Here is a 26,224-nt window from a genome sequence, read left to right on the forward strand (position 1 = left end):
GAAACATTCTGTGTGACCATCTGAGTTGCAGAGTTCTCTCTTACTTTCAAGAGTCTGTCCTTCTGCATCAGTTTACTCAGTGAGTCAACCAGGATTTGTAACAATGTAAGAAGGATACCACTAAGGGTTTGATCACATAGAGGTGGCTGGTTCAAGTCCGTCTCAGTGGGTCTCATAACGGCCATTGTTCTCAGAATCACCTGTAAGACTTGCTGCTAAATTGTAACGAGGTTTTGGAGAGGGTCACATTGAGGTCTAAGGCCTAATAAAATATCCAAATTAAAAAAAATCCTATCAAAGACTTATTATCATTCCCGTTTCATGCAGCTCTCCCCTTATTGATGTTATAATACATCTGGGTCCCAAATCACTTGGCTAACTGTATATCTACCTTCTGATGTAATTAAGAACACTTATTCATATAAAAGCCTCACTTTGACAATGCCCCAGGTACTTCTAAAACGTATTCTCCCTGGTTGGTAGTATCCTTTCTTGGAAAGGATTTTTCTTTTGAGATCCGATGACTTATTTTTTCTGTCATTAGGTTAAGTTTTGATGAAGGGAGATCTTGGAGCAAATACAGTTTCACATCTATTCCACTTTTTGTGGATGGAGTTCTGGGTGAGCCTGGGGAAGAGACTCTAATCATGACGTAAGTGGAAACTATGATGTCTTCTAGTCTAAGTATAGAGCCGGAAACATGTTGTTTTTTAGATAAGCCTGTTCACATTGCTACTGTCAGGTTTGAAATTGCTAGCAAAGGCACTACATCTGACTTCATGATTCCACAGCAAAGAGAAAAGAATAATGTGGGCTTCCATTCTCTCGGCTCTTTGCTAGCAATTAGGAGACCCACACTGAGGGCTGGCAGCAAAATGGTACAGCCTATTTCTTCCTCTACTGAGCGAGCTTAGGGAAATTAGAAGTGATTATTTCAAGAGAAAATAAAGCTATCAATTAAAAACTTTAATAATAAACATGCTTGATATACGGAAAATGACAGGCATGTCAGAGTGATTTTCACTTTAAGGCAGAACGCAGAGCTTGGTGAAAACCCCACAAAGCGTGTTATTTTTCCCTGGCTCTTTACCTAACCCAATGGTGAGGCATATTAGGGAAACCACGAGAACAGTCTGTTCTTGGGGAAATTGCATTTATACTCATTCTTGTCTGGAAAGTGATGATCATTAATCTGTGAAAGACTTGATTAATGGCTTGCCTGCCTCTGGGTTTCAAAACATGAGCTTTGAATTTGAAATATGAAACTGTGATTTTTCCTTCTCCTGGAAAATTGGACATGAAAAACAGAGAGGGAAAATTTCAAAGCAGTTGATCCTGTCGGCAGTGAAAAATTTTAAATCAAAGTGAATAGCTGGTACATTTTCTAATTTTTTCTCCCTACTCCTTTTTTTTTAACAATAGAAAAGAGCAACAAAAATTTCATATGCCTAATAGCTACATTTTGCCCACGGTAAACATAGCTGGATTAGCAATTTATTCCATAATTTGTCTTCATTCAGTTTTCATGTTTGCAAGACACAGATGAAAAAAAGTTGATTGAAAAGGCTACTTTGTGGCTTTTATTTATATCGGCAATAGGTGATTAAAACACTTCATTAAATAGCTGAGTCTCTCTGAGTAAGGAGAATAGAATGCACAGAGTAGGAAGTAGTTATAACTCCTCAGCCTTGCTGCCCACTTTCCCTTGGGACTGGTGGGAAGGTAAAATAGCATGGAATCCGTGGGAATGATGTACTCTAGCAAGAGAACCTAGAGGTATAATCTTGGACCGCAAAGAAGGCAGTGTCTATGGTTTTCTCAATTTTTTTTGGTTGTTTTTTATTTTTGGTCAACCATTCTTGTTGTACAATATATAAAAGTGGGCTTTTAAGTCAAACACCCTGGGTTCTGACTCTACCAGTTCTTAGTGATTTGACTTTGGTTTTTGCATGTTAACAAAATTCGTTGAGCCTCAGGTTACCGACAAGTGATGTGGAGCCAATAATAGCAACCCTCCTCAGAAATGTGTGTGGGGATCAAGTGATGTGTAATATCAATATTACAATATCAATATTACAGTATTGATATCAATATCAGCGGAGCGGCTGGGCCCGTGAGCCATGGCCGCTGGGCCTGCGCGTCTGGAGCCTGTGCTCCGCAACGGGAGAGACCACAACAGTGAGAGGCCCGCTTACCGCAAAAAAAAAAAAAAAAAAAAAATGTAATATGCTTAGCGTTGTGCTAACCTCATAGCAAGCATTCAGTAAATGACGTATAACTGTCAGCATTGCTGTTATTGTGATTATTTTTATCGTCATGAACTCTGCAGAGTGTTTGGACACTTCAGCCACCGCTCTGAATGGCAGCTGGTCAAAGTGGACTACAAGTCCATTTTCGATAGACGCTGTGCTGAGGAAGACTACAGACCCTGGCAGCTGCACAGCCAGGTAGGAGGGAGGGAGCTGAGGTTGAGTCCTGGGTGGGAGGCGTGGAGAGTACTGGGGGGAAGCAAGTCATTAAAGTGTAGGAATTGGGGTTCTCTGGGCAAAAATTGTCCATCTGGTGCTTTCTTAATGTGTTTTGTGTGCCACAGCAGTGAACAAACTCAACATTTATAGCTTGTTGTGAAGTGACTTCTGTTTTTATTGTACTAGGATATAATGAGATAAAATTCAAATGTGCTTGGCTAAGACTTACAACTCAAAATGAAATACCAACTCAGCACGGAGATCCAGGCATAATTTATCTGAGCGTGTCATCTGGCTGCAGGGTATGGGGGCAAGGGTGAGGAAAGGCTGTTCAGTTTTATCTGGCAATGCAAACAGTAACATGAAATAACAAAGTTATGCTGCGTGAGTGGTGCCAGTAAAATTCTTCCTCCCCACTGCTATGCTTCCCTGGGATTAGGTAGCACTTCTTGCCTCCTTCCAAGGTACTTGTGATATAAGGATGCAGAATTATTAACAGGAAAACTTCCTTCATCCTGACCCCTCTGCTACCCTGCTCATATCAGAATGCTTGACTGAAAGCATCTCTCCTTCGACTTCCCAAGGCAGAACTCATTCTGCCGGCCTCTCAAAGCACACGATAGAGGCCCTTGCTTGCAAAGCCATCACCATATTCAGAGCGTGACACATCATATACCGCAAACCTAGACTAAATCATATAATTACATGTAGATGTGTAATGCAGCTGGTTAAAGTGAGTTTGCTCAAGAAAGACAGTGTAGATTAGCTTAGACAGAACTCCGTCTGGTCCTTCAGACACACACACAGAGCTGGGTTTGACGGTGGGAGCTACATCAGCTGGAATCCCCCACTCTCCTCGGAGGCTCAACAATCAAAGGGTCTCTCCTTTACGTGACTGATGTTTCCCCCTCTGGAGTGCACACGCATTGGGATATTCAAAGCTTTTATTTATCTTGTGGAGAAACACCGCATTTAGCGCTCTTGCTTATCTGGTAGATGGATATAAAATCAGTGCTATAAAGTTGTGTGGGCAGAGGCATAATAAATCAAGGCACAATGGACCTCTGTGTTTCTTAGCGATATTCTTCTTTCATGTGCTCATACATGACCAGATGTATACATTTTTTATTACAGAAGAATTGAACTTAATTACTACAAAATCTTTTGGCCATACACTGTTGCAGGTTGTCTTAGTTGTCTGTGTGTCCCTCATAGCACTGTACTTAATACCTTGCCAAGTAAAGGTTTGCTGGATACATACAGTTCCGGACTTTCGGACACACCCTCAGTGCTTCTTAGGATTGCTTTATCATCATGTTCTGTGATAGGGCTCTAGAATCGGAAAGGAAATGCTGTTAGCACAAAGCAGACTGCATATGTCTACATTACACTAAGGTTTGAGACCATCTCCCGGAACTGTCCTGATGTGGAGTAGGGAAGGTCCAAGCTATGTGCCCGACTGCATGAGATTCTTGTCTCCTTACAGGGGGAAGCATGCATCATGGGAGCGAAAAGGATATATAAGAAGAGAAAATCAGAGCGGAAATGTATGCAAGGAAAATATGCAGGGGCTATGGAGTCTGAACCCTGTGTCTGCACAGAGGCTGATTTTGACTGGTGAGCTTGTACTGTTATCCCATAGAGTCGTCTAGTATTTCAAACCCACGTGGGCCTTAATGAAAGCTTAGATATCAAATAATAGTAACATGCGTAGATCCAAGTGACAAGCCTACATTCATGTGAAATTACCACTTGGGGACATCATGGCTTACTAGCTATGTGCGTGTGTATATGGAAAAACCAGGGGTTTCTTTAGACTTAAGGAGGACTCAGAAGATGGCTGGTAATTATCTTCATATATTTGACAGATCTCAGGACAAAAAGAGAGACTAGATAGACCCTGAGTTTCTTCATACAGCAACACTGAAAACAATAAGTGGATGTTTCAGGGAGCAAACATATTTGTGCTCAAGATAAAAGTCTTTCTAGAATCTAGGGTTCCTGGTAGTGGAACAGTGATCGTGTAGGGCAGTAAATTGTCTATACCTGGATGTTTTCAATCAGTGGTTAGCTGACTATTGCTTGTGACACCCATGGAAGACTTTTCTGAATTCAGCGCAAGAATAGAATCACTAGTATTGCCGTCTGTGGCTTTGTGAACCCAGCGGTAAGAGAGACTTCTTCCTTTACCAGGATTAAGCTAGTTTAAACTGGAAAAGGACTAAGACATTGAGAAGTCAAATATACTCAGAGTGCCACAGTGTTCTTTCTGGAGCATTAGTTAAGCAGAAAGCTAGCTTGTGGGTCCAGTGATGCCCTTGCTTTGTTCTGGTTTTGACATTCAGATGAGGTTGAAATATGAGTGAGGATGAGTAGGTGGTAACTCCCTCGATCATGTCCATCTCACTTTCTGTTCCTTTTTTTCCTTCTTCTTTATAAAATTTATTTATATGCTTTTGGTTTAGAGAAAGCATTTGCTAAATGTGTATATCAGTGTTAAATAATTGGAAGTTGGCCAACGTAAGAACCAAAGACATTCATGTAACAATATTAGCCGCGTAACGATCATCGGTCACGTATCTGATCATCAAAATATCAGTGATTGGGCTGAAATACTGTGTACGTACACATCACGTATCTTAGAAAAAGGAAGTCATCTGTCATGCTACCATGACAGGAGTGTTCTCTAAATCAATAGTACTGGTAGTCCCGGCAAACTGGCTGCCGGAACTCAGACCGATAACCCAAGGCTGTTCCTCTCCTGTTGGTAAAGAAGGCAAGCCAAGAGTCAGTTATTTATCTCTCCGGGCTCAGCCAGAGGGAAGGCAGAGCTTCAGTTACATGGGGGCTCACAAGGAATTCTGGGAGGACCTCCCCAGCCCTGACTTCTGTTTCAGTCAGTGTAACATTGTTACAATGACAAAAATATTTTATCTCTGTCCTACCTTTCAGGATTGACATCCTGAAATACATTCACAGGGGAAAGTTCCATGGAGAGTGTGTCATTCATCACATCCCTCTTTCTGAAACCTGACTGCTTCTCCTTCAGTCACTCTATTCAAGGAGGAACCGTATGGGGAGTTAACTTTTTATCTTAGTGGTTTGACTTTGGCCTTACCAAACAGTCATTCTTTGGCAGAGAGCAAATTTATTTTCACATAGAAAACCAAAGAGAAAAAGTAAGTCCCAATTCCCTGATTTCTTCTGGAAACCTTTGTTCCTTTGGGAATCTTTTCTGCAAGGTGCCAACATAAGCTAGTCTTTTGCTGTTGGCATTGTCCTGTGTTGTTTTCTTCTCAATTTTAAGCTTGACTAGGGTGAAAAGAACACAGGGTAAGAAAATCAGTTAAGTTTCCCCCTTTCCCCATCTCTCACTCCCCTTAGTCTTGGCCCAATTCCTGCATTCGTGATTGGAATCTGCTGCTCATCCCACTAACTAAAATGTAATTGGAGAAGTGGGAAAGGCATCATGAACGAGGCCATCGTAAGGTTACCTGGTCAAATGGGATTTTTGTAACTGCATGATTTCTGAAAATATTTTGGAAGGATCGCCATGCTCTTATTGGTTTCTACTAGTAGCTAGAGCTTCAGTGATACTTCTTGACTATAGCATAATGAAAGGTGGTTGTCACTGAATGTTCTCTCTTGGCTTGGCTCTCCCCTGGACAGCCCTCTACCAGATGACCTTGCCTGTTATTCTTCAGCGTTTGTAAAATAATTTCCTTAAATGAACACTGGGTGTCCTGTAGGCAGCGTTCCTGAAGTCTTCCTACCCGTGCTGTGTTGCATCAGCACCAAATCCAGCTGGGATGGGCAGAATTCTAGGTGCCAGCTGCCTGGTGACAGGCCCCTGAGCAAACCTAATTCTCCTTCCCCAACCGTCATGTGCCAGTATCTCTCTTCCATTACACAGATGGGCCAATTCATACTAATGCTCACTGATGGCCACCTGCGAGTTATCTGTGCGTGTGAAGGTGCAGTTTGTTGCCATACTCTGCGCCCGGTTTCATCTTTCAGAAGCCAAGAATATCAGGCCACTCAGAGGCTCCTGGAGATAAGAATGCGAGGAGGCTGAGAAAAGTCTTTGACTATTTTCAAACTAGAGAGCAGATTTAAAGCAACTGGCAGCATTAACGGCATAGGACGGAGCTTTTCCTTGGGGGAATGCTTGCAGCAGTCCTGAAGGACGTTTCCTTTCCTGCTATGACTTTGAAGCATATGGCTTGTGCACAGAGAGACCTGGCTCAGCTCTCCTTGGTAGATCCAGATGTCTTGGAAGAGCACCCCAAAGACATCACTAGTAATGAGGATTATGCCACGTGTGAATGCCTTAAACTCTTCAGTGAAACTTGACACTGAGGACGACTTCCACCATTATAGCTTTCTCTGGGCCCAACCACAATCAGTACTGTGTCTCCCCCTAATGAGAACATCTACTCTCCCAGCTTAAAGGTGTTTAATGGGAATTATTGGGCATTGAGCTTTCTTCTCTACACATGCACCCCTGTGGCCTCCAAGCTAACATTTCTCAAAATGGCTTCTGTAGAATGTTTTCATGGGTAATTGATAGATATTCCATGGAAAAAAAAAGATTCCATTTTTGGAAAGGCTTTGATTCAGTGAATGCCTGTTTTTTGACTAATTGACCAGGGTAGAAGCTGGCTGTGGACTGACGTGCAATTGTTGTCAGTAATGTTGCCATCTACTGAAAGGTTTCTCTTGGCTCTTTCCCCAACAGTGACTATGGTTATGAGCGACACAGCAATGGTCAGTGCCTGCCAGCCTTTTGGTTCAATCCATCTTCTCTGTCGAAGGACTGCAGCTTGGGACAGAGTTACCTCAATAGTACTGGGTGAGTGTCTGAAGCAGTGGCCTTTGGAGGTCAACTTCTGCTGCTTTTCAGCCTGTGTTAAACTTACCGACTTACTTCTGATCAAACGCCAGGCCTATTTCATTACAGCACTGATTTACTTGCTTTTGTTCATTTTAATAATGCAGCACAAATTTGCATTAATAGTGCAAATTTCGTCTGAGAATAAGACCCCAGTTGCAAACAAAGAAACAAAACAGGTTCCTTGGATGAAGGTGGCGATGATGATAATATATACATATCTTCATTTTTTGATACTTTATTTCAGAACTAGTTAATCACACGAGGCTACCTTTTACCTTCACAACATCCCTGTGTGGAAGGCCAAACAAATATTTCCCATGTGCATTTCCTGTTTTATAGATGTGGAAACTTGAGGCAGAAAAGAAGCTCATTGACTTTTCAAGAGTATCCTAGTGTTAGTAGGAATGTGTTTCATTTTCTCTCTGTCCAGTCTTGACACATTGAAGGCGTGCATTCTGATCTTTATAAATCTGGAAACAGAGTCTAAATTTTGTGTTCAGTGATCTGTGTTGTGGGGTTTATCCAATATTATTTAAGAAATACCATAAAAGGGAAACCATTCTGTGACTTTCCCACAACTGTAACTGATATTTATGGACTTAGAAAATAGTGTGTGGAACTTGTTTGGATTCTAATTCAAAAAAACTATTAAAAGACATTTTTGAGCCATATGGGAAAATGGACTGTGGTCTGGTGATTAGTGATGTATTAATCAGGGTTTTCCAGAGATATGCTTTTCTATCTCCAATTGCAGATTATATATATATATATATATATATATATATATATATATATATATTTATATTTAAAGAGATTTGTTATAAGGAATGGGAGCATCCAGCTATGGAGGTGGGCAAGTCCAAATCCTGACATCCGCAGGGTGAGAGTTGGCAAGCTGGGGACCCAGGAGAACAGATGGTTTGTTTCCATCCCAGTCTGAACTGTGATGCTGAGCCAGGAAAGCTGATGGTGTAGTTCCTGTCTGAAGGTCAGCAGGGTCAAAACCCAGGAAGAGCTGATGTTTCCATCTGAGTATGAAGGCAGGAAGAAAGCCACTGTCCAGTTTGAAGGCAGTCAGGCAGGACAAATTTTCTCTTATTCAGAAGAGGGTTAGCATTTTTGTTTCATTTAGGCCTTCAGCTGATTGGAAGAGGCCCACCCACATTAGGGAGGGCAATCTGTTTTACTCAGTCTACTGATTTAAATGTTAATCTCATCCAAAAACACCCTCAGAGAAACACCCAGAATAATGTTTGACCAAATATCTGGCCATCCTGAGGCCCATGCAAGTTGACACATAAAATTGACCACCACAGGTGATATCAGGTTATATCTAAATCTAAATATTTCTATTATATTAACTAAATATATTATATATTTAGGTGTCATAATGATATTTTGGTTAGGCTCAAAAAAGAAACCTTATCTTTTAGAGATACATGATGTATGGCATTTGTTTTAAAATATGAGAAAAAGGGATGGGTTTAGTAAATTTTGAAGATAAATTAATGAGGGCATGGGTATTTATGATACTATTTTCTCTCATTTGTGCATATTTAAGAATTCTGATATTGAAAAGTTAAAAAGAGAGGAAAGGAAGGAAGGAAGGGAAGGAGGGAGGGAGGGAGAGAGTAGGTACCTCACCAATAGACCAACATTACTTGACAATTGCCCTTCTCATTTCTCATGCGAGCTGCAATACAGAGGAGAGGATGTTCATGTTTCCATTTATGTACTTTTGTATTTGAAATTTTAAAAGTTTTTTTAATTTTAAGAAATTACCAAAATAATATATACTACTCTCAGAGCATCTCACCCTAAGGGATTTTTGTTGAGTTATCACATCTGCTGGTTTCATCCGTTCCATTCAAACTGTTTGCAGAAGGAGGGAAAAAACATAGACACATACGTCAGATATTCTTATCTCTGATTGAATAAAGAAATAAGCTGTGATTTATTTGAAGAGAAACACAAAATCTGAGAAAAATACAAATAACATTTTTACAGCAATGGGTCGGTGAGGTCTTCAGCATCTAGCATCATGGGAGAAATTGAAAAGGGCTGGTGAAATAACTAAACTTAATGGTGAAGAAATGCCAAAGACAGGACTTTTATCACTTGCATGTACTGGCATGTTTAGACATTGTAAAGGGCATTAGGAGCCCCTGAAGCTAATTTCAGAATTGATTTTTATTCACTGTCAGTCAGGGGAGTTATACTATTGTCTCTTTGGTATTAGTGAGAGGGGGCTGAAGTACAGAGGGGTCTAATTGTTCCAGATGCGACTCACATCACTGTAATAAGGCGGAATGAAGGCTGATGACCCCTCACTTTTCAGTTTATTGAGAATATATATGTATTTTAATTTTATAATTATATACATATATTTACACACACACACACACACACACACACATTTTTCAGCTACCCCTAAATAGGTTTCACCATTCCTTTGGTGAACTCAGTATGTGAAACCCAAATAAATCCTAACCTATATAAAATGAAACATCAGAGATGAATAATTTATAATATTCTATTCAATGGGATTTTTCATCTAGCCCTATAAAACTAACATTTCCATTAAAAAAGTGGTTCGGCATTATGTGTCCAGGTATATAAATGTTTGTCAATGCAGTTATGTTTATTCATCACACAATCACAGATATTACTTCCTAGGGCTCCACCTCCGCTCTCAGAAGGTTGTTCCTCTCGGTGGCCATTACCTGAGAGCGTCTGACCCTAAGGGATTTTTCTTGAGTTACCACATCTGCTGGTTTCATCCATGCCATTTAAACTTTCTGCAGAAAAGCATCAGCATCAGTGAGCAAGTTTGTGTAAAAGGAACATATGATTAATACCAGTTATCAGCAGATAGGATGAACGCCCTGCTCTCAAAAGTAAGGGGCTCGCAGGTGGAAGAGTGACCACCTGCATAGCGCCGTATGGGCTAAGGTCGGGGACAGGGGTATAAATCGTAACCCCGCAGATCAACATACTGTCTAAACTACACATTTGCATCAGAAATAGGAAGACCATTAGCTGGGACAGGGGCCTGGAATCACCCTCACGGAAGGCCCCAGTATCATCAAATTCCCATTTGCGGTGTCTGTAGCCAGCTCAAGAGTTGGCAAGAGAGAAAGTGTAGATGAAATTGAAAAAGGACTTTCTGCCCTTCTGAATACCACTCCAGTCCCTGACCCCAGATGTCCCTTGGCTCTATGTTGATTCAGTGGCATTTCATAAGCACAGATTCAGTCATCTGTTGTAGCTGCTACGATGCTGCCATTAAATATTTAGCTTTTCACTTACAGATGTTTAATTACAAAAAAATATACATGTTTTCTCTGTTTAAAAAGCCAGTTTAGATTATCACCCCAGTCCTGGCCCCCTTTCCCACACAAGTGTGATCTAACACTTGTGCATGTTTGATATGCATGTTTCTAAACACTTTCCTTTGCATTTGTCAGTGAATAATTATGCCAAGAAAAAAATATACAAAATTAATTACGTTGTTTTTATGTGCAGTTTCCTACTAGATATGTTGTTCTACTAGTTCCCTTTTTCATTCAAAAACATAACTTAAACATCTTTCCAAGTCAGAGTATATAAGGCTACTCTCCATCTAATTTCTTTTTTTTTTTTTGCGGTACGCGGGCCTCTCACTGCTGTGGCCTCTCCCGCTGCGGAGCACAGGCTCCGGACGCGCAGGCTCAGCGGCCATGGCTCACGGGCCCAGCCGCTCCGCGGCATGTGGGATCTTCCCGGACCGGGGCACGAACCCGTGTCCCCTGCATCGGCAGGTGGACTCCCAACCACTGCCACCAGGGAAGCCCCATCTAATTTCTTTTAACTCCCTAGGATTCAAGCACATGGGATTATGTAGTCATCCCTTTCATGGACATTTTGGTCATTTCCTGTTTTGTGCCGCTATAAACAATGCTGCAGTTAGCGTTCTCGTAACATAATAATTGTTATTAAAACCCTACAACAATAATTAGAGTCTCTTTGGCAATTGAAGGTCTTTCTGATAGCTCCTAAAGCAAATTCCACCCAGTCAGCTGATTGCTTCTTAGAGTTGAGTATCCAGGCATTGCCAAATACCTCCCCCATTAAGGGTTGAAACACCAGCTTCCTGCCCACGCACTGCCTGTGAGTCCCACACATGAGAGATTCAGTTATATTAACTGCCACCCTCCTGTAAAACACGGACACCAATGGATTCTGTAAGGAAACACCGAGAGGAAGGGCAAGCAGGACTTCCCAAGTTAAGAAGGTGTGAAGCAGGTTATTGTAGGCAAAGGAACAAGAGATGATCCAGGTGAAAAGGCCATGTCGGTAGTTTTCTCAAGGACAAGCCCTGACGTTTGTGCCTGGAAGTCTATAGAATTAAGGAGCCATTGGGCCCCGTTTTGAGTCCCTGCAATGCCTGTTTTAAGCCATCCACGACCATCTCGGGTTGTCAGCACAGAATCTGTATTAGCTTCAGGCTGGGATGAAGTGCAGAGGAATCACAAGGGCAGGGTTGGTTTGCGAGTTCTTGCCTCCGTAGATTTCACTCTCCAGGCACCTCACTTGCCTCACCCAGTCTCTTACGGCAGGGCACAGACTGCAGCCATGCAATCAGAGCTTGAGCTGAACAGGTCTACTAAACGATCGTCCCTTGTCAATCAAGCTTAACAAGCAAATCTGCCAGTAGCACCTTTCTGCGAGTTTACTTGAAAGCATGTAGGTAAACCTTCCTTTTTTTTTTTTTTTTAAGGCCTCACTTTGTAAATGGTTATGGTTGCTCTCACAGTTAGTTTATTACCCTGGATATATAAAGTGTTCTCAGGTTCACTCACTTCACTGTGATGGAAACATTCTAGCATTGGTTATTATTATTCCCAATAGAAATGCTATTTCAAGGAGATGCCAAAATTGTTACCAGCTTCACTGTGTAGAAGTGAACAGGTGTGCAGTTTTTGTTTCAGTTCTTAGCAAAGTCTTAGAAAAGAGAGTTGGAATAAGTATTGAAATAGGTACAGAATGTCCCTCTAGGTGGCTGTAGCCACCAGTCCTTAGGGCTTGGTCCAGTGGTCTCAAGTGTCCAATGTCCACACCACAGGACAGCGTGTGAGCATGCTTCTAACCACGTTCTCCCTGCCTCTTTTCACCCTTTCCTTCATGCCTTCCACAAGCCATTCCATGGAAAGCAAGGAGACTGGTAATGGGGCCTCAGCCTGTTGTGGGTACAGAGTGAACTCAAAGGGGGAATGTATTGTTTGGTGAAAAACAGAGTTATTTTAGAATGAAACAAATTAAGAGTCTTAATCCAATCTCTGCCATTTACCTTTAGCAAGTGACTTCCTTTCTTTGAGATTTAGTTTCGTAACCTATAACATTTTGCTGTTTGCTTTTGGAGGTTGATTAAATATGATACTGTATATGAAGCATAGTGCCTAGCAGATAGTAGTCACTTTACAAAATGCAGATGCCATCACCAGCCTCTGGACTTTTGGGGTGAAGGGGTCCTCTGGAGTGAAGGTAAAAAGGACGGGGAACCTTCCTTTTATTGTGTATCTATAGTCCAGACATTTACTTCATACTTAATAGTCATGACAGTACTGAGATCTAGGACACATTTAACCTAAGCCCTTGTTTGGTCATCGGTAAAACTGAAATAACAGCTTGTGTAGGCTCATAACGTCACATGATTAGTATCCACTGTACATCGAAACACACGTCGGCCCCCAGCACCACTCAAGGCAGATAACACGTGTACCTGATTAGTGAACGAGTCCCTTTTCTTCAAATAACTTGAAATCAGTATTCATTTGTATATCCTCTGGCATTTAGTGCTGAAATAACCTCAAATTCATTCCTCTGTTTCTCCATCGATGACTATAAATATCTCAGTTTGCACATACAGAAGCCCAAGCTTATTTAGTTGTACTTATATATGGTTAAATCTTGTTGATGGTGTTTTGGATCCAGGGAACATGATACAAATTTAAGTTGCCAAATTAACTAGGATGTTGCTTGTTTCATGCCAACCGTAAAAGATTCTGTAAATATAAAATAAAGTAGACATTGGGCTGGTTTATTCTAAGAAGCCAAGATAACCTTCTCAAGGGACAGATTTCTTTTTGCTGTTAAGCCAGAGAGATTTCTAGATGTGTTTATAAAAAAGTGGGTATAGAAATTTTTGTCTGTGGAGTTTCTTTAGAGGAGCCATTAATCCCTCCCGAAAGAATGTAAATGTGCAGTGACAGTTCTTATTGATCCTCAGGGTTAGTTTCTCAATATTCAATGGGAATATTTACTCAGGAAGTTAAAAAAAAGATTTTAAAATAGTATTAATTCAGTATCTATATAAAAATACTTAGTAGGTCCAGGAAAAAATATATACACATAGAGTATAGCAAAATAGCAATCCCCATACTGTCAACACACATTTAGAATGTTTTAAAAATGCTTTCTATATAAAGCAGAAACTAACACACCATTGTAAAGCAATTATACTCTAATAAAGGTGTTAAAAAAACAAATAAATAAAAATGCTTTCTAGAAACATATTCCTTTCTACATCAGCTATGAAAACATTTAGACCTTGGTTATCCTGCCACTGTGCTCTGGGGTTGCTATTTCCAGGGTCTCTTGGGGGCTGTGGTCATTTCCCAAGTGATCCCATTTCTGATCCTGATAGGAATCTTGCTGTTCAGTCTGATTTATTCAGCAAGATTTGTCGCTGTGCATCACAGAGAATAACTGGTCCTAAAAGTGGTGCATGTGTTTCAAGTCCACAGGAAGGAAATCACTTGCATTGTTTATAGACCCAGCACTGCAAGGACCCAAGTAACTGTTTTCTTGGAACTCACCCGTGCAGTCTCACAGCAAACGCTCCATAACTGTGGCTACAAAGTTGATTTTTCAGACTATCTTTCTTAGATGCATTTTCCCATATTGTTATGGGATGGCATTAGGGTTGTAATGAAGAAGGTGTATGTGGAGATCTGGTTCCTCACATCGCTGTCCTTGCCCACATCAATGGTATTGACAACAACAGTCCTCATCCGCGTGGTATGGCATTATGGCAGGAGAGTTCCAAACTCAGTCCCAAGGCCCATAACCACTACTTGCCCCCTGTGTGAGCTTGGCAAGCCCTCTAAACTGCATCTCTTTTTTTTCTTATGTGCAAACAGAGGGATTCTGTTGGATGGTCTTTGAGACCCCTTCAGGTTCTGACACGTTCATGACCAATTTGAAATGATTCAGTATTAGGATTCCTCGGACTGCAGATGCTTAAAAGTAGGGAAATTTTCCTTCTGTAAATTTGTTGTACAACTAGTTGACTCTAGCAGTGGATTCCATGAGCCATTCTCGTGATTTTTGATGCTGTCATTTAGTTTAACGTGGCCATATGTCTCACTTCATCAAGTTGGCATTCAGAATGAAGTTACATTCTATTTACTGTTCAAATTAAATGACTTGTGCTTCCATCCTGCTTAATGCAAGAGAAGTTTTCTCCCCTCAACCTAGTCTTCTGTCTGAGTAGAGTCCCCTAATCCCAAGGCCTGCTTACTCAGTTTAAGGGGAACGTCCTGAGAGCTATTGCCTTGAAGAGAGAAACTTGGAGAACCTGCTTAGTCAGCCATGGAACCCTATTCTTTCTGAATGTTGGGGTTATGGCTGCTACGTAAGATTATTGTTGAAACATGAGCACATTGGATCTAGAAAGATTTTAAGTGCTAGCCATACACCGTCCCCAGAACCAGCTCCCTTCTCTGTCCCCAGGGCTTGCCCCATGTCTCGTTTCAAGTTAAGTGTCATTGTAACAAGGTGGTTTTCCCTTGAAAACAAAGACAGATAGTACAAGCCAAGAAATTAAACTATTTAATTTTTTCTCGTGTGCACAAATGAGGGTTAACAGAGCTCAGTGACAACAAGACCTACCTTGACTATAAGAAAACCTAGAGTTCTAGCTCTTTCTTGGTCATTACGTGTAACAACTACTGTGAAAAAAGAGGAGACATCATAGGAAAACATAATTTCTACACTGATTTTTGTTGTTGTTGTTGTTTTTGGCGGTACGCGGGCCTCTCACTGTTGCGGCCTCTCCCGTTGCGGAGCACAGGCTCCGGACACGCAGGCTCAGCGGCCATGGCTCACGGGCCCAGCCGCTCCGCGGCATGTGGGATCTTCCCAGACCGGGGCACGAACCCGTGTCCCCTGCATCGGCAGGCGGACTCTCAACCACTGCGCCACCAGGGAAGCCCTCTACACTGATTTTTAATGAATGAATAGAAGCTTGACAGAGTAAAGACCATCCCAGGCAGAATGAACAACACAGGCAGAAGAAGACATGTAGACTTCAGCCTGGCCTGAGCTCAGGAAGCATGTCAGGAAGTGGAAAGAGCTAAAGCTGAAAAAAAAATGCATTGAGGACAGATCATGGAGCTCTCCTTTAAACCTGAACTTTACCCTTTATGGGTAAGCCATAGGCAGTTTTGAATGATTTTAAGGAAGGAATTGATGTGGTCTGATTTGATCTTAAGATAATCTTGGCAGTAAGAGCATGGCTTCTATTTTCAGGGAACTTGCTGTATAAGAGCAAGCTAATATTTAAAACCTTAAATACTGACTTTTTACTACCTTTTGATATTTTAACATTTATTAAGATCTTGCAATGTGCCAGATTCGATGCTAAGTCCTTTTGAATGCATTATCTCATTTAATCCTCCCAAGAATTTTAGGGAAAGATTCTGTAATTATCCCTATTTTACATGCAGAGAACCCAAACATTAGAGTCTGGGTAAATTGCCCAAGTGTATCTAATGAGTAAGAGCCTGCATTTAAACTCAGACTATTTGGTTCCACAACACTAGTTTGAACCACCAGGGCAGTGATCTTTAATCCTGGCTGCACACTAGAATCACCAGGGGAACTTAAAAACAAAACACACTGATGCCCAGAATTCTCAAGTAAACCATAATTTCTGGGGTCAGGGTCTTGACATCACATACAGGGTTGTGATTGACTAAACTAGACTATACTGTCAACTTAGCATACACTGAATAGTCATAAACATCTATATCAAACATCTGTACCATAAACATCTGTACAAAATCATAAATTAAAAAAAGAACTGCTGAATAGCAAAATCACAGGATATGAAGACTTCCAATGTTTTTTACAGTTTTACTCTGACAAAGAAAAACTATGGCCTCCCTCTTTTTTTTAAGACTGGCAGGCAGCCAGAAGGAAGATCAAAGAGAGTAGGGGTAAAAAGGAAAAGATGACAGAGGAGTATCAAGAAAGGAAGGAAGAGAGAAGCTGAAACTGGGGTTGTTGAAGTAACAAGACACTATCTACAGATGAACGGTCGGTAATATCAAAGGTATATTTGCAGAATGTTTCCTTTCAGTAATTGTACAAAGACTTCCTTGCCATTACAAAACATTTTTATTCTTGGCAGATTGAAGAATGTTTTACTAACTAAATGCATCCCAGTAATATTCAGAGCTTAGGTCCAACATAATCATAAGTTGCCTTGTTATTACAGAGGTAAGCAGCCCCATTTAATAACATACTAAATGTATTATTCATTTATGTAACTCAGACCCAGGGATTGCTGCTGGGATGAAAATTGAACCATTCTGTAATGCAGGTGTGTGCTTACTTGAGTAAATGAACTCTGTATTTCTGCACAATTTTCTTCTAAATTTCGGGGACTGGTCTGGTAGGGCTAATGTGATGCCATTTTCATCCAGGAAATAAAATGGTTTCAGAATGGTTTTTAATGAGCATTTTTTTTAAATTACCAACAGTCTTCTCTGTGGCAGAATCCCAGAGGGATGGATTTGTGCTTTGGGTTTAAGCAGGACTCCTACTGCTGCAGGATTCAGAAAAGCCTGTGGCGATGATTGGTCAGAACAGCGACAAACAAAAGGAATGTTCTCTATCTGATGATTCCACTGGTGATGGTGGGCCCATGCCTTCATAGCTGCTCACCAAGATAGAATCACAGGTGTGCTTGGATGCTAAGTGATTAAAAATTATAAGCTGCCTTTAATTTGCGTAGTGCCTTGCCTCTGAAACACGCAGGGAGTTTCTGATGCATGTTTCTGATACACGCAGTGAGTTTAACTCACTGGGATGCCATAATTACCGTGTGACATTGCTGGTCATTTTCTGCTACCATTGCTGGTAACAGAATGTCACCATTCTCCAGTGTCTGTACGGTATTTTTCTTCTTTCCTATCTGCGCTTATTTTCTTTCACATCAGCGTACAGTCATAAGCATCTACAATGGACTTTTCAAAATACCAGATGGGGTGATGTTCAAGATGGTCAGATAGGACAATGACCTATCAGAATGAGTAGGGATCTTAGTGTGGGAGCAGGGTTTGGGAGGTTTCCTGGTGTTCTAGGTATTAACGCATTTGCTTCTGGATTGCCAGGAGAAGCAGGGACTCCAAGGATAGGGGTCAGCATAGTTGGGTTGGTGGGTGAGATGCTTGAAGGGTTTCAGGCAGTGGTAAGACCCAACTGTTAGGCAGATATTTCCACATTTAACCTCGTACAGTCATCCCAGTGTGAACCTCCTGATTATCAGCCTTGCATGTCTGGGGCACAAGGATGCTCTCTAGGAGCTTAAAGTTCACAGTCACACAGGAAGAAAATCATAAAAGGCATAAATGACTCCTATCAAGTAAATCATAAGGATTCCTGTAAGAGCTTAGAGGACATATCTCACTCCAGTTAAAGAGGAAGTAGAGTGCAGTGGTAAAGAGTACATATATTCTAGAGACAAATTATCTAGGGTCCTAACTGTGTGGTCTTGAGAAAACTAGTTAAGTTCTATGAATCTTAATTTCATCTGTATATTGGGAATAATAATACCTTCGTTATTAAGGATATTCTGAAGGCAAATCATGTTAAGAACTTAGTACAATGACTAGAACATATTAAGCACTCTCTAAATATGAACTTCTTATGATTTTACTATCATAGTCAGGACAAGACAGGAGGTAAGCTGCCACTTAAAGTGTGGATAAGGGAGATTGGTTCAAGATGGCAGAGTAGAAGGACATGCTCTCACTCCCTCTGGTGAGAGCACCAGAATCACAACTAACTGCTGACCAATCGTTGAAAGGAAGAGACTGGAACTCACCAAAAAAGATACCCCACATCCAAAGACAAAGGAGAAGCCACAATGAGATGGTAGGAGGGGTACAATCACAATAAAATCAAATCCCATAACTGCTGAGTGGGTGACTCACAAACTGGAGAACACTTATACCACAGAAGTCCACCCACTGGAGTGAAGGTTCTGAGCCCGAAGTCAGGCTTCTCAACCTGCACATCCGGCAATGGGAGGAGGAATTCCTAGAGAATCAGACTTTGAAGGCTAGCAGGATTTGATTGCAGGACTTCGACAGGACTGGGGGAAACAAAGACTCCACTCTTGGAGGGCACACACAAAGTATTGTTCACATCGGGACCCAGGGGAAGGAGCAGTGACCCTATAGGAGAGTGAACTAGACCTACCTGCTAGTGTTGGAGAGTCTCCTGCAGAGGTGGGGGGTGGCTGTGTCTCACCGTGATGACAAGGGCACTGACAGCAGAAGTTCTGGGAAGTACGCCTTGGCTTGAGCCCTCCCAGAGTCCGCCATTAGCCCCATCAAAGAGCCCAGGTAGGCTCCAGTGTTGGGTCGCCTCAGGCCAAACAACCAACAGGGAGTGAACCCAGCCCCAACCATCAGCAGACAAGTGGATTAAAGTTTTACTGAGCTCTGCCCACCAGAGCAACAGCCAGCTCTACCCAATACCAGTCCCTCCCATCAGGAAACTTGCTCAAGCATCTTAGATAGCCTCATCCACCAGAGGACAGACAGCAGAAGCAAGAAAAACTACAATCCTGCAGCCTGTGGAACAAAAACCACATTCACAGAGGGATAGACAAGATGAAAAGGCAGAGGGCTATGTACCAGATAAAGGAACAAGATAAAGCCCCAGAAGAACAACTAAAAGAAGTGGAGATAGGCAACCTTCCAGAAAAAGAATTCAGAATAATGATACTGACGATGATCCAGGACCTCAGAAAAAAGAATGGAGGCAAAGACAGAGAAGATGCAAGAAATGTTTAACAACACCTAGAAGAATTAAAGAACAAACAAACAGATGAACAATACAATAACTGAAATGAAAAATACACTAGAAGGAATCAATGGCAGAATAACAGAGGCAGAAGAACGGATAAGTGACCTGGAAGACAGAATGGTGGAATTCGCTGCTGCGGAACAGAATAAAGAAAAAAGAATGAAAAGAAATGAAGACAGCCTAGTAGACCTCTGGGACAACGTTAAAGGCAACAGCATTCACATTATAGGGGGTCCCAGAAGGAGAAGAGAGAGAGAAAGGACCTGAAAAAATATTTGAAGAGATTATAGTCGAAAACTTCCCTAACATGGGAAAGGAAATAGCCACCCAAATCCAGGAAATGCACAGAGTCCCATACTGGATAAACCCAAGGAAAACACACCAAGACACTTAGTAATCAAATTGGAAAAAATTAAAGACAAAGAAAAATTATTGAAAGCAGCAAGGGAAAAACGACAAATAACATACAAGGGAACTCCCATAAGGTTAACAGCTGATTTCTCAGCAGAAACTCTACGAGCCAGAAGGGAGTGGCATAACATATTTAAAGTGATAAAAGGGAAGAACCTACAACAACGATTACTCTACCTGGCAAGGATCTCATTCAGATTCAATAGAGAAAACCGTTACAGACAAGCAAAAGCAAGAGAATTCAGCACCACCAAACCAGCTCTACAACAAATGCTAAAGGAACTTCTCTAAGTAGGAAACACAAGAGAAGAACAGGACCTACAAAAACAAATCCAAAACAGTTAAGAAAATGATAATAGGGACATACATATCAATAATTATCTTAAACATGAATGGATTAAATGCTCCAACCAAAAGACACAGGCTCGCTGAATGGATACAAAAAAAAAAACCCATATGTATGCTGTCTACAACAGACCCACTTCAGACCTATGGACACATACAGACTGAAAGTGAGGGGATAGAGAAAGATATTCCATGCAAATGGGAATCAAAAGAAAGCTGGAGGAGTGATACTCATATCAGATAAAATAGACTCTAAGATAAAGAATGTTGCAAAAGACAAGGAAGGACACTACATAATGATCAAGGGATCAATCCAAGATGATATAACAATTCTAAATATATATGCACCCAACTTTGGAGCACCTCAATACATAAGGCAGCTGCTAACACCTATAAAAGAGGAAATTGACAGTAACACAATAATAGTGGGGAACTTTAACACCTCACTTACACCAATGGACAGATGATCCAAACAGAAAATTAATAAGGAAACACAAGCTTTAAATAACACAATAGACCAGATAGATTTAATTGATATTTATAGGACATTCGATCCGAAAAAAAGCAGATTACACTTTCTTCTCAAGTGCACATGGAACATTCTCCAGGATAGATCACATCTTGGGTCACAAATCAAGCCTAAGTAAATTTAAGAAAATTGAAATCATATCAGGCATCTCTTCTGACTACAACACTATGAGATTAGAAATCAGTTACAGGGAAAAAAACGTAAAAAACACAGACACATGGAGGCTAAACTATACATTACTAAATAGCCAAGAGATCACTGAAGAAATCAGAGAGGAAATCAAAAAATCCCTAGAGACAAATGACAATGAAGACACCATGATCCAAAACCTATGAGATGCAGCAAAAGCAGCTCTAAGAGGGCAGTTTATAGCAATACAAGCCTACCTCAAGAAACAAGAAAAATCTCAAATAAACGATCTAACCTTACATCTAAAAAACTAGAGAAAGAAGAACAAACAAAACCCAAAGTTAGCAGAAGGAAAGAAATCATAAAGATCAGAGCAGAAATAAATGAAAAAGAAACAAAGAAAACAATAGCAAAGATCAATAAAACTAAAAGCTAGTTCTTTGAGAAGATAAACAAGGTAGATAAACCATTAGCCAGACTCATCAAGAAAAAAAGGGAGAAGACTCAAATCAATAGAATTAGAAATGAAAAAGGAGAAGTAACAACTGACACTGCAGAAATACAAAGGGTCATGAGAGATAACTACAAGCAACTATATGCCAATAAAATGGGCAACCTGGAAGAAATGGACAAATTCTTAGAAAAGCGCAACCTTCCGAGACTGAACCAGGAAGAAATAGAAACTATGAACAGACCAATCGCAAGCACTGAAATTGAGATGATTAAAAATCTTCCAACAGACAAAAGCCCAGGACCAGATGGCTTCACAGGTGAATTCTCTCAAACATTTAGAGAAGAATTAACACCTCTCCTTCTCAAACTCTTCCAAAATATAGCAGAGGGAGGAACACTCCCAGACTCATTCTACGAGGCCACCATCACCCTGATACCAAAGCCAGACAAAGAGGTCACAAAGAAAGAAAACTACAGACCAATATCACTGATGAACATAGTTGCAAAAATCCTCAACGAAATGCTAGCAAACAGAATCCAACAACACATTAAAAGGATCATACCGCATGATCAAGTGAGATTTATCCCAGGGATGCAAGGATTCTTCAATATACGCAAATCAATCAATGTGATACACCATATTAACAAACTGAAGAATAAAAACCATATGATCATCTCAATAGATGCAGAAAAAGCTTTCAACAAAATTCAACACCCACTTATGATACAAACTCTCCAGAAAATGGGCATAGAGGGAACCTACCTCAACATAATAAAGGCCATATGTGACAAACCCACAGCAAACATCATTCTCAATGGTGAAAAACTGAAAGCATTTCCTCTAAGATCAGGAACAAGACAAGGATGTCCACTCTCACCACTATTATTCAACGTAGTTCTGGAAGTCCTAGCCATGGTAATCAGAGAAGAAAAAGAAATTTAAAAATACAAATTGTAAAAGAAGAAGTAAACCTGTCACTGTTTGCAGATGACATGATACTATACATAGAGAATCCTAAAGATGCCACCAGAAAACTACTAGAGCTAACCAATGAATTCAATAAAGTTGCAGGATACAAAATTATTGCACAGAAGTCTCTTGCATTTCTATACACTAATGATGATAAATCTGAAAGAAAAATTAAGGAAACACTCCCATTTACCATTGTAACCAAAAGAATAAAATACCTAAGAATAAACCTACCTAGGGAGACTAAAGAACCGTATGCAGAAAACTATAAGACACTGATGAAAGAAATTAAAGATGATACAAATAGATGGAGAGATATACCATGTTATTGGATTGGAAGAATCAATATTGTGAAAATGACTCTACTACCCAAAGCAATCTACAGATTCATTGCAATCCCTATCAAATTATCAATAGCATTTTTTACAGAACTAGAACAAAAAATCTTAAAATTTGTATGGAGACACAGAAGACACCAAATAGCCAAAGCAGTCTTGAGGGAAAAAAATAGAGCTGGAAGAATCAGACTCCCTGACTTCAGACTATACTACAAAGCTACAGTAATCAAGACAGTATGTTACTGGCATAAAAACAAATATAGCTCAATGGAACATGATAGAAAGCCCAGAGATAAACCCACGCACCTATGGTCAACTCGTCTATGACAAAGGAGGCAAGGGTATACAATGGAGAAGAGACAGTCTCTTCAATAAGTGGTGCTGGGAAAACTGGATAGCTACATGTAAAAGAATGAAATTAGAACACTCCCTAACACCATACACAAAAATAAGCTCAGAATGGATTAGAGACCTAAATGTAAGACCGGACACTATAAAACTGTTAGAGGAAAACATAGGAAGAACACTCTTTGACATAAATCACAGCAAGATCTTTTTTGACCCACCTCCTAGAGTAATGATAATGAGAACAAAAATAAACAAATAGGACCTAATGAAACTTAAAAGCTTTTACACAGCAAAGGAAACTGCAAACAATATGAAAAGACAATCCTCAGAATGGGAGAAAATATTTGCAAATGAATCAGCAGACAAAGGATTAATCTCCCAAGTATATAAACAGCTCATGCAGCTCAATATTAAAAAAACAAGCAACCCAATCCAAAAATAGGCAGAAGACCTAAACAGACATTTCTCCAAAGAAGACATACAGATGACCAAGAAGCACATGAAAAGCTGCTCAACATCACTAATTATTAGAGAAATGCAAATCAAAACTACAATGAGGTATCACCTTACACCAGTTAGAATGGCCATCATCAGAAAATCTACAAACAACAAATGCTGGAGAGGGTGTGGGGAAAAGGGAACCCTCTTGCACTGTTGGTGGGAATGTAAATTGATACAGCCGCTATGGAGAACAGTATGGAGGTTCCTTAAAAAACTAAAAATTGGGGCTTCCCTGGTGGCGCAGTGGTTGAGAGTCCACCTGCCGATGCAGGGGACGCGGGTTCGTGCCCCTGCCTGGGAAGATCCCACATGCCGTGGAGCGGCTAGGCCTGTGAGACATGGCCGCTGAGCCTGCGCGTCCCTAGCCTGTGGTCCGCAACGGGAGACGCCACAACAGTGAGAGACCCGTGTACCCAAAAAAAAAAAAAAAAAAAAAACTAAAAATTGAATTACCATATGACCCAGCAATCCCACTACTGGGCATATACCCAGAGAAAACCATAATTCAAAAAGAGACATGCACCCCAATGTTCCTTGCAGCACTATTTACAATAGCCAGGTCATGGAAGCAACCTAAATGCCAATTGAAGGACGAATGGATAAAGAAGATGTGGTACATATATACAATGGAATATTACTCAGCCATAAAAAGGAACGAAATTGTGTCATTTGTAGAGACATGGATGAATCTAGAGACTGTCATACAGAGTGAAGTAAGTCAGAAAGAGAAAAACAAATATCGTACATTAACGCATATATGTGGAACCTAGAAAAATGGTACAGATGAACCGGTTTTCAGGGCAGAAATTGAGACACAGATGTAGAGAGCAAACGTATGGACACCAAGGGGGAAAGCAGCAGGGGGAGTGAGTAGTGGTGTGATGAATTGGGAGATTGAGATTGACATATATACACTAATATATGTAAAATGGATAACTAATAAGAACCTGCTGTATAAAAAAATAAATAAAATAAAATTCAAAAAATAAAATAAAGTGTGGGTAAGTTTTAGGCAGCTGATAAGGCATACAGGAGGACATGGAAGCAGAAAGAACAAAAGAAAGGAAGTACTTTCAAGAGGGTGGAAAAGAGAAGTTTGGCAGAATGAGCTAGTTGGGAAGAAAGAGTCCAGAAAAGTAAAACAAAGGCTTCTTTCGCAAGATCAGAGGATTTTTGACGTGTCCTAAAGAAAGTGGAATCCATGAAGGTTGTGAACAGGTAGGATAAATAATAATGTTAAATAAAAATAATTGACAGCATTTCATAAGCACTTGCTAATTGTCAGGGGCGTTTTAAGTGTTCTGTGTACATGAATCCATTTCATCCTTAGAACTGCCCTGTGAGGTGAGCTTAATATTAATAACTGGCCTCGCAGTGATCCACAGTGTTCAAAGCACTTTCCCAGACAGTATTTAATTTTATTTTCTCAACCTTGCTTTTAGGTGGTCATTCTTGAGATTTAGGGACAGAGAAAGGACTTTGGCTAGATTTGAAGGGGTTGGAAAATAATAGTCTGCAGGCCTGCACACTACCAGATTTTGTAAATAAAGTTTTATTAGAATCCAGATGCAATCATTCTTTCGTGCACTATGTCCACTTTTGTTTTACAACCAAAGAGCTAAATACTTGTGATAAAAACTATATAACCTACAAAGCTAAAACATTTACTCCCTTTTATGTAAAAAGTTTTGTCAACTCCTGGTCTAGAAGAATGGAAAGACCTTGGACTTTGATTGCTTCCATTGTGAGCTCTACCAATAACTTCAAGCAGGTAGACTTGAGAAATCAAATATATGAATACACAAAGCTGTTGCTGTGGACTCCACACACAAAAAAGATCATGAATAGATAACACTGAACCTCAGAAGTCTTAAAGGTTAGTTGTTTAAAACCCACAGATTCTAATTTACTCTGAATCTGATCAATTGTATAGGATAAATTTGTAGGATAATTCTTTTTCTTTTTTCTTCTTATTAAAGCTAAAACAAGAAGAGAAAAGCAAAACAGTTGGAAGGATTTACTTATCTGTAGACTGAAGTCTCCTTAATGTGAGGTTTCAACTGTTTCGGCAGTATAACCCCTCATGAGACATTGACTAAAAACTATCAAATTTAGCCAACTTTCTGCACTGTACCATTAGTACAGCATCTTGTATGGTATCTACTGTTGAGGCATATAATGCGTAAGAATCTATTCTTTCTCCGAACTACACATTCCTTTGCAATATCTATTACTCATTCTAACCCTTAATTATATAGCCTTTGAAGTATCTCCTAGATTATCCATGTATATCTTTTCAGCTAGATTATAAATTTATTGAGGGCAAGGAAGGACCATGTCTTCTACTGCTGCTATGCATTTCCCACAGCTCCAAAGTGAATTGATTTGATTCATCGATTAACTAAATAAATAAAAGCAGAAAATTAAAATGTTAATAATAGATACAGTGTGTTCGTATGACGATTTGGCTCTCTGTTGGGTACTTTCTATGAATAAACTGTAATCTTCAGAGCAACAGGAAAGGTAGTTATTGATAGCCCTCAAGGCTAAGCAGAAGGTTCAGCTTCAAAAGTTGGGAGTGGGGCTTCCCTGGTGGTGCAGTGGTTGAGAATCTGCCTGCCAATGCAGAGGACACAGGTTCGAACCCTGGTCTGGGAAGATCCCACATGCCGCGGAGCACCTGGGCCCGTGAGCCAC

The 26,224-nt window shown here is 40.4% G+C and overlaps 1 protein-coding gene across 9 annotated transcripts in view; it reads left to right on the forward strand.

The window, feature by feature from the left end:
* LOC115844941 (VPS10 domain-containing receptor SorCS1) overlaps window positions 1-26,224 on the forward strand; it is a 790,264-nt gene that overhangs the window by 681,542 nt on the left and 82,498 nt on the right. For all 9 annotated transcript variants that reach the window (XM_060285969.1, XM_060285968.1, XM_060285966.1 and 6 more), the window contains 4 exons: window positions 545-652; window positions 2,330-2,447; window positions 3,955-4,085; window positions 7,207-7,320. In XM_060285969.1, coding sequence (XP_060141952.1) covers window positions 545-652; window positions 2,330-2,447; window positions 3,955-4,085; window positions 7,207-7,320 — 471 coding nt within the window. The remainder of the gene's footprint in view (window positions 1-544; window positions 653-2,329; window positions 2,448-3,954; window positions 4,086-7,206; window positions 7,321-26,224) is intronic.

This window comes from Globicephala melas, chromosome 16 (genome assembly GCF_963455315.2).
Source record: "Globicephala melas chromosome 16, mGloMel1.2, whole genome shotgun sequence".
Taxonomy (NCBI): Eukaryota; Metazoa; Chordata; class Mammalia; order Artiodactyla; family Delphinidae; genus Globicephala; species Globicephala melas.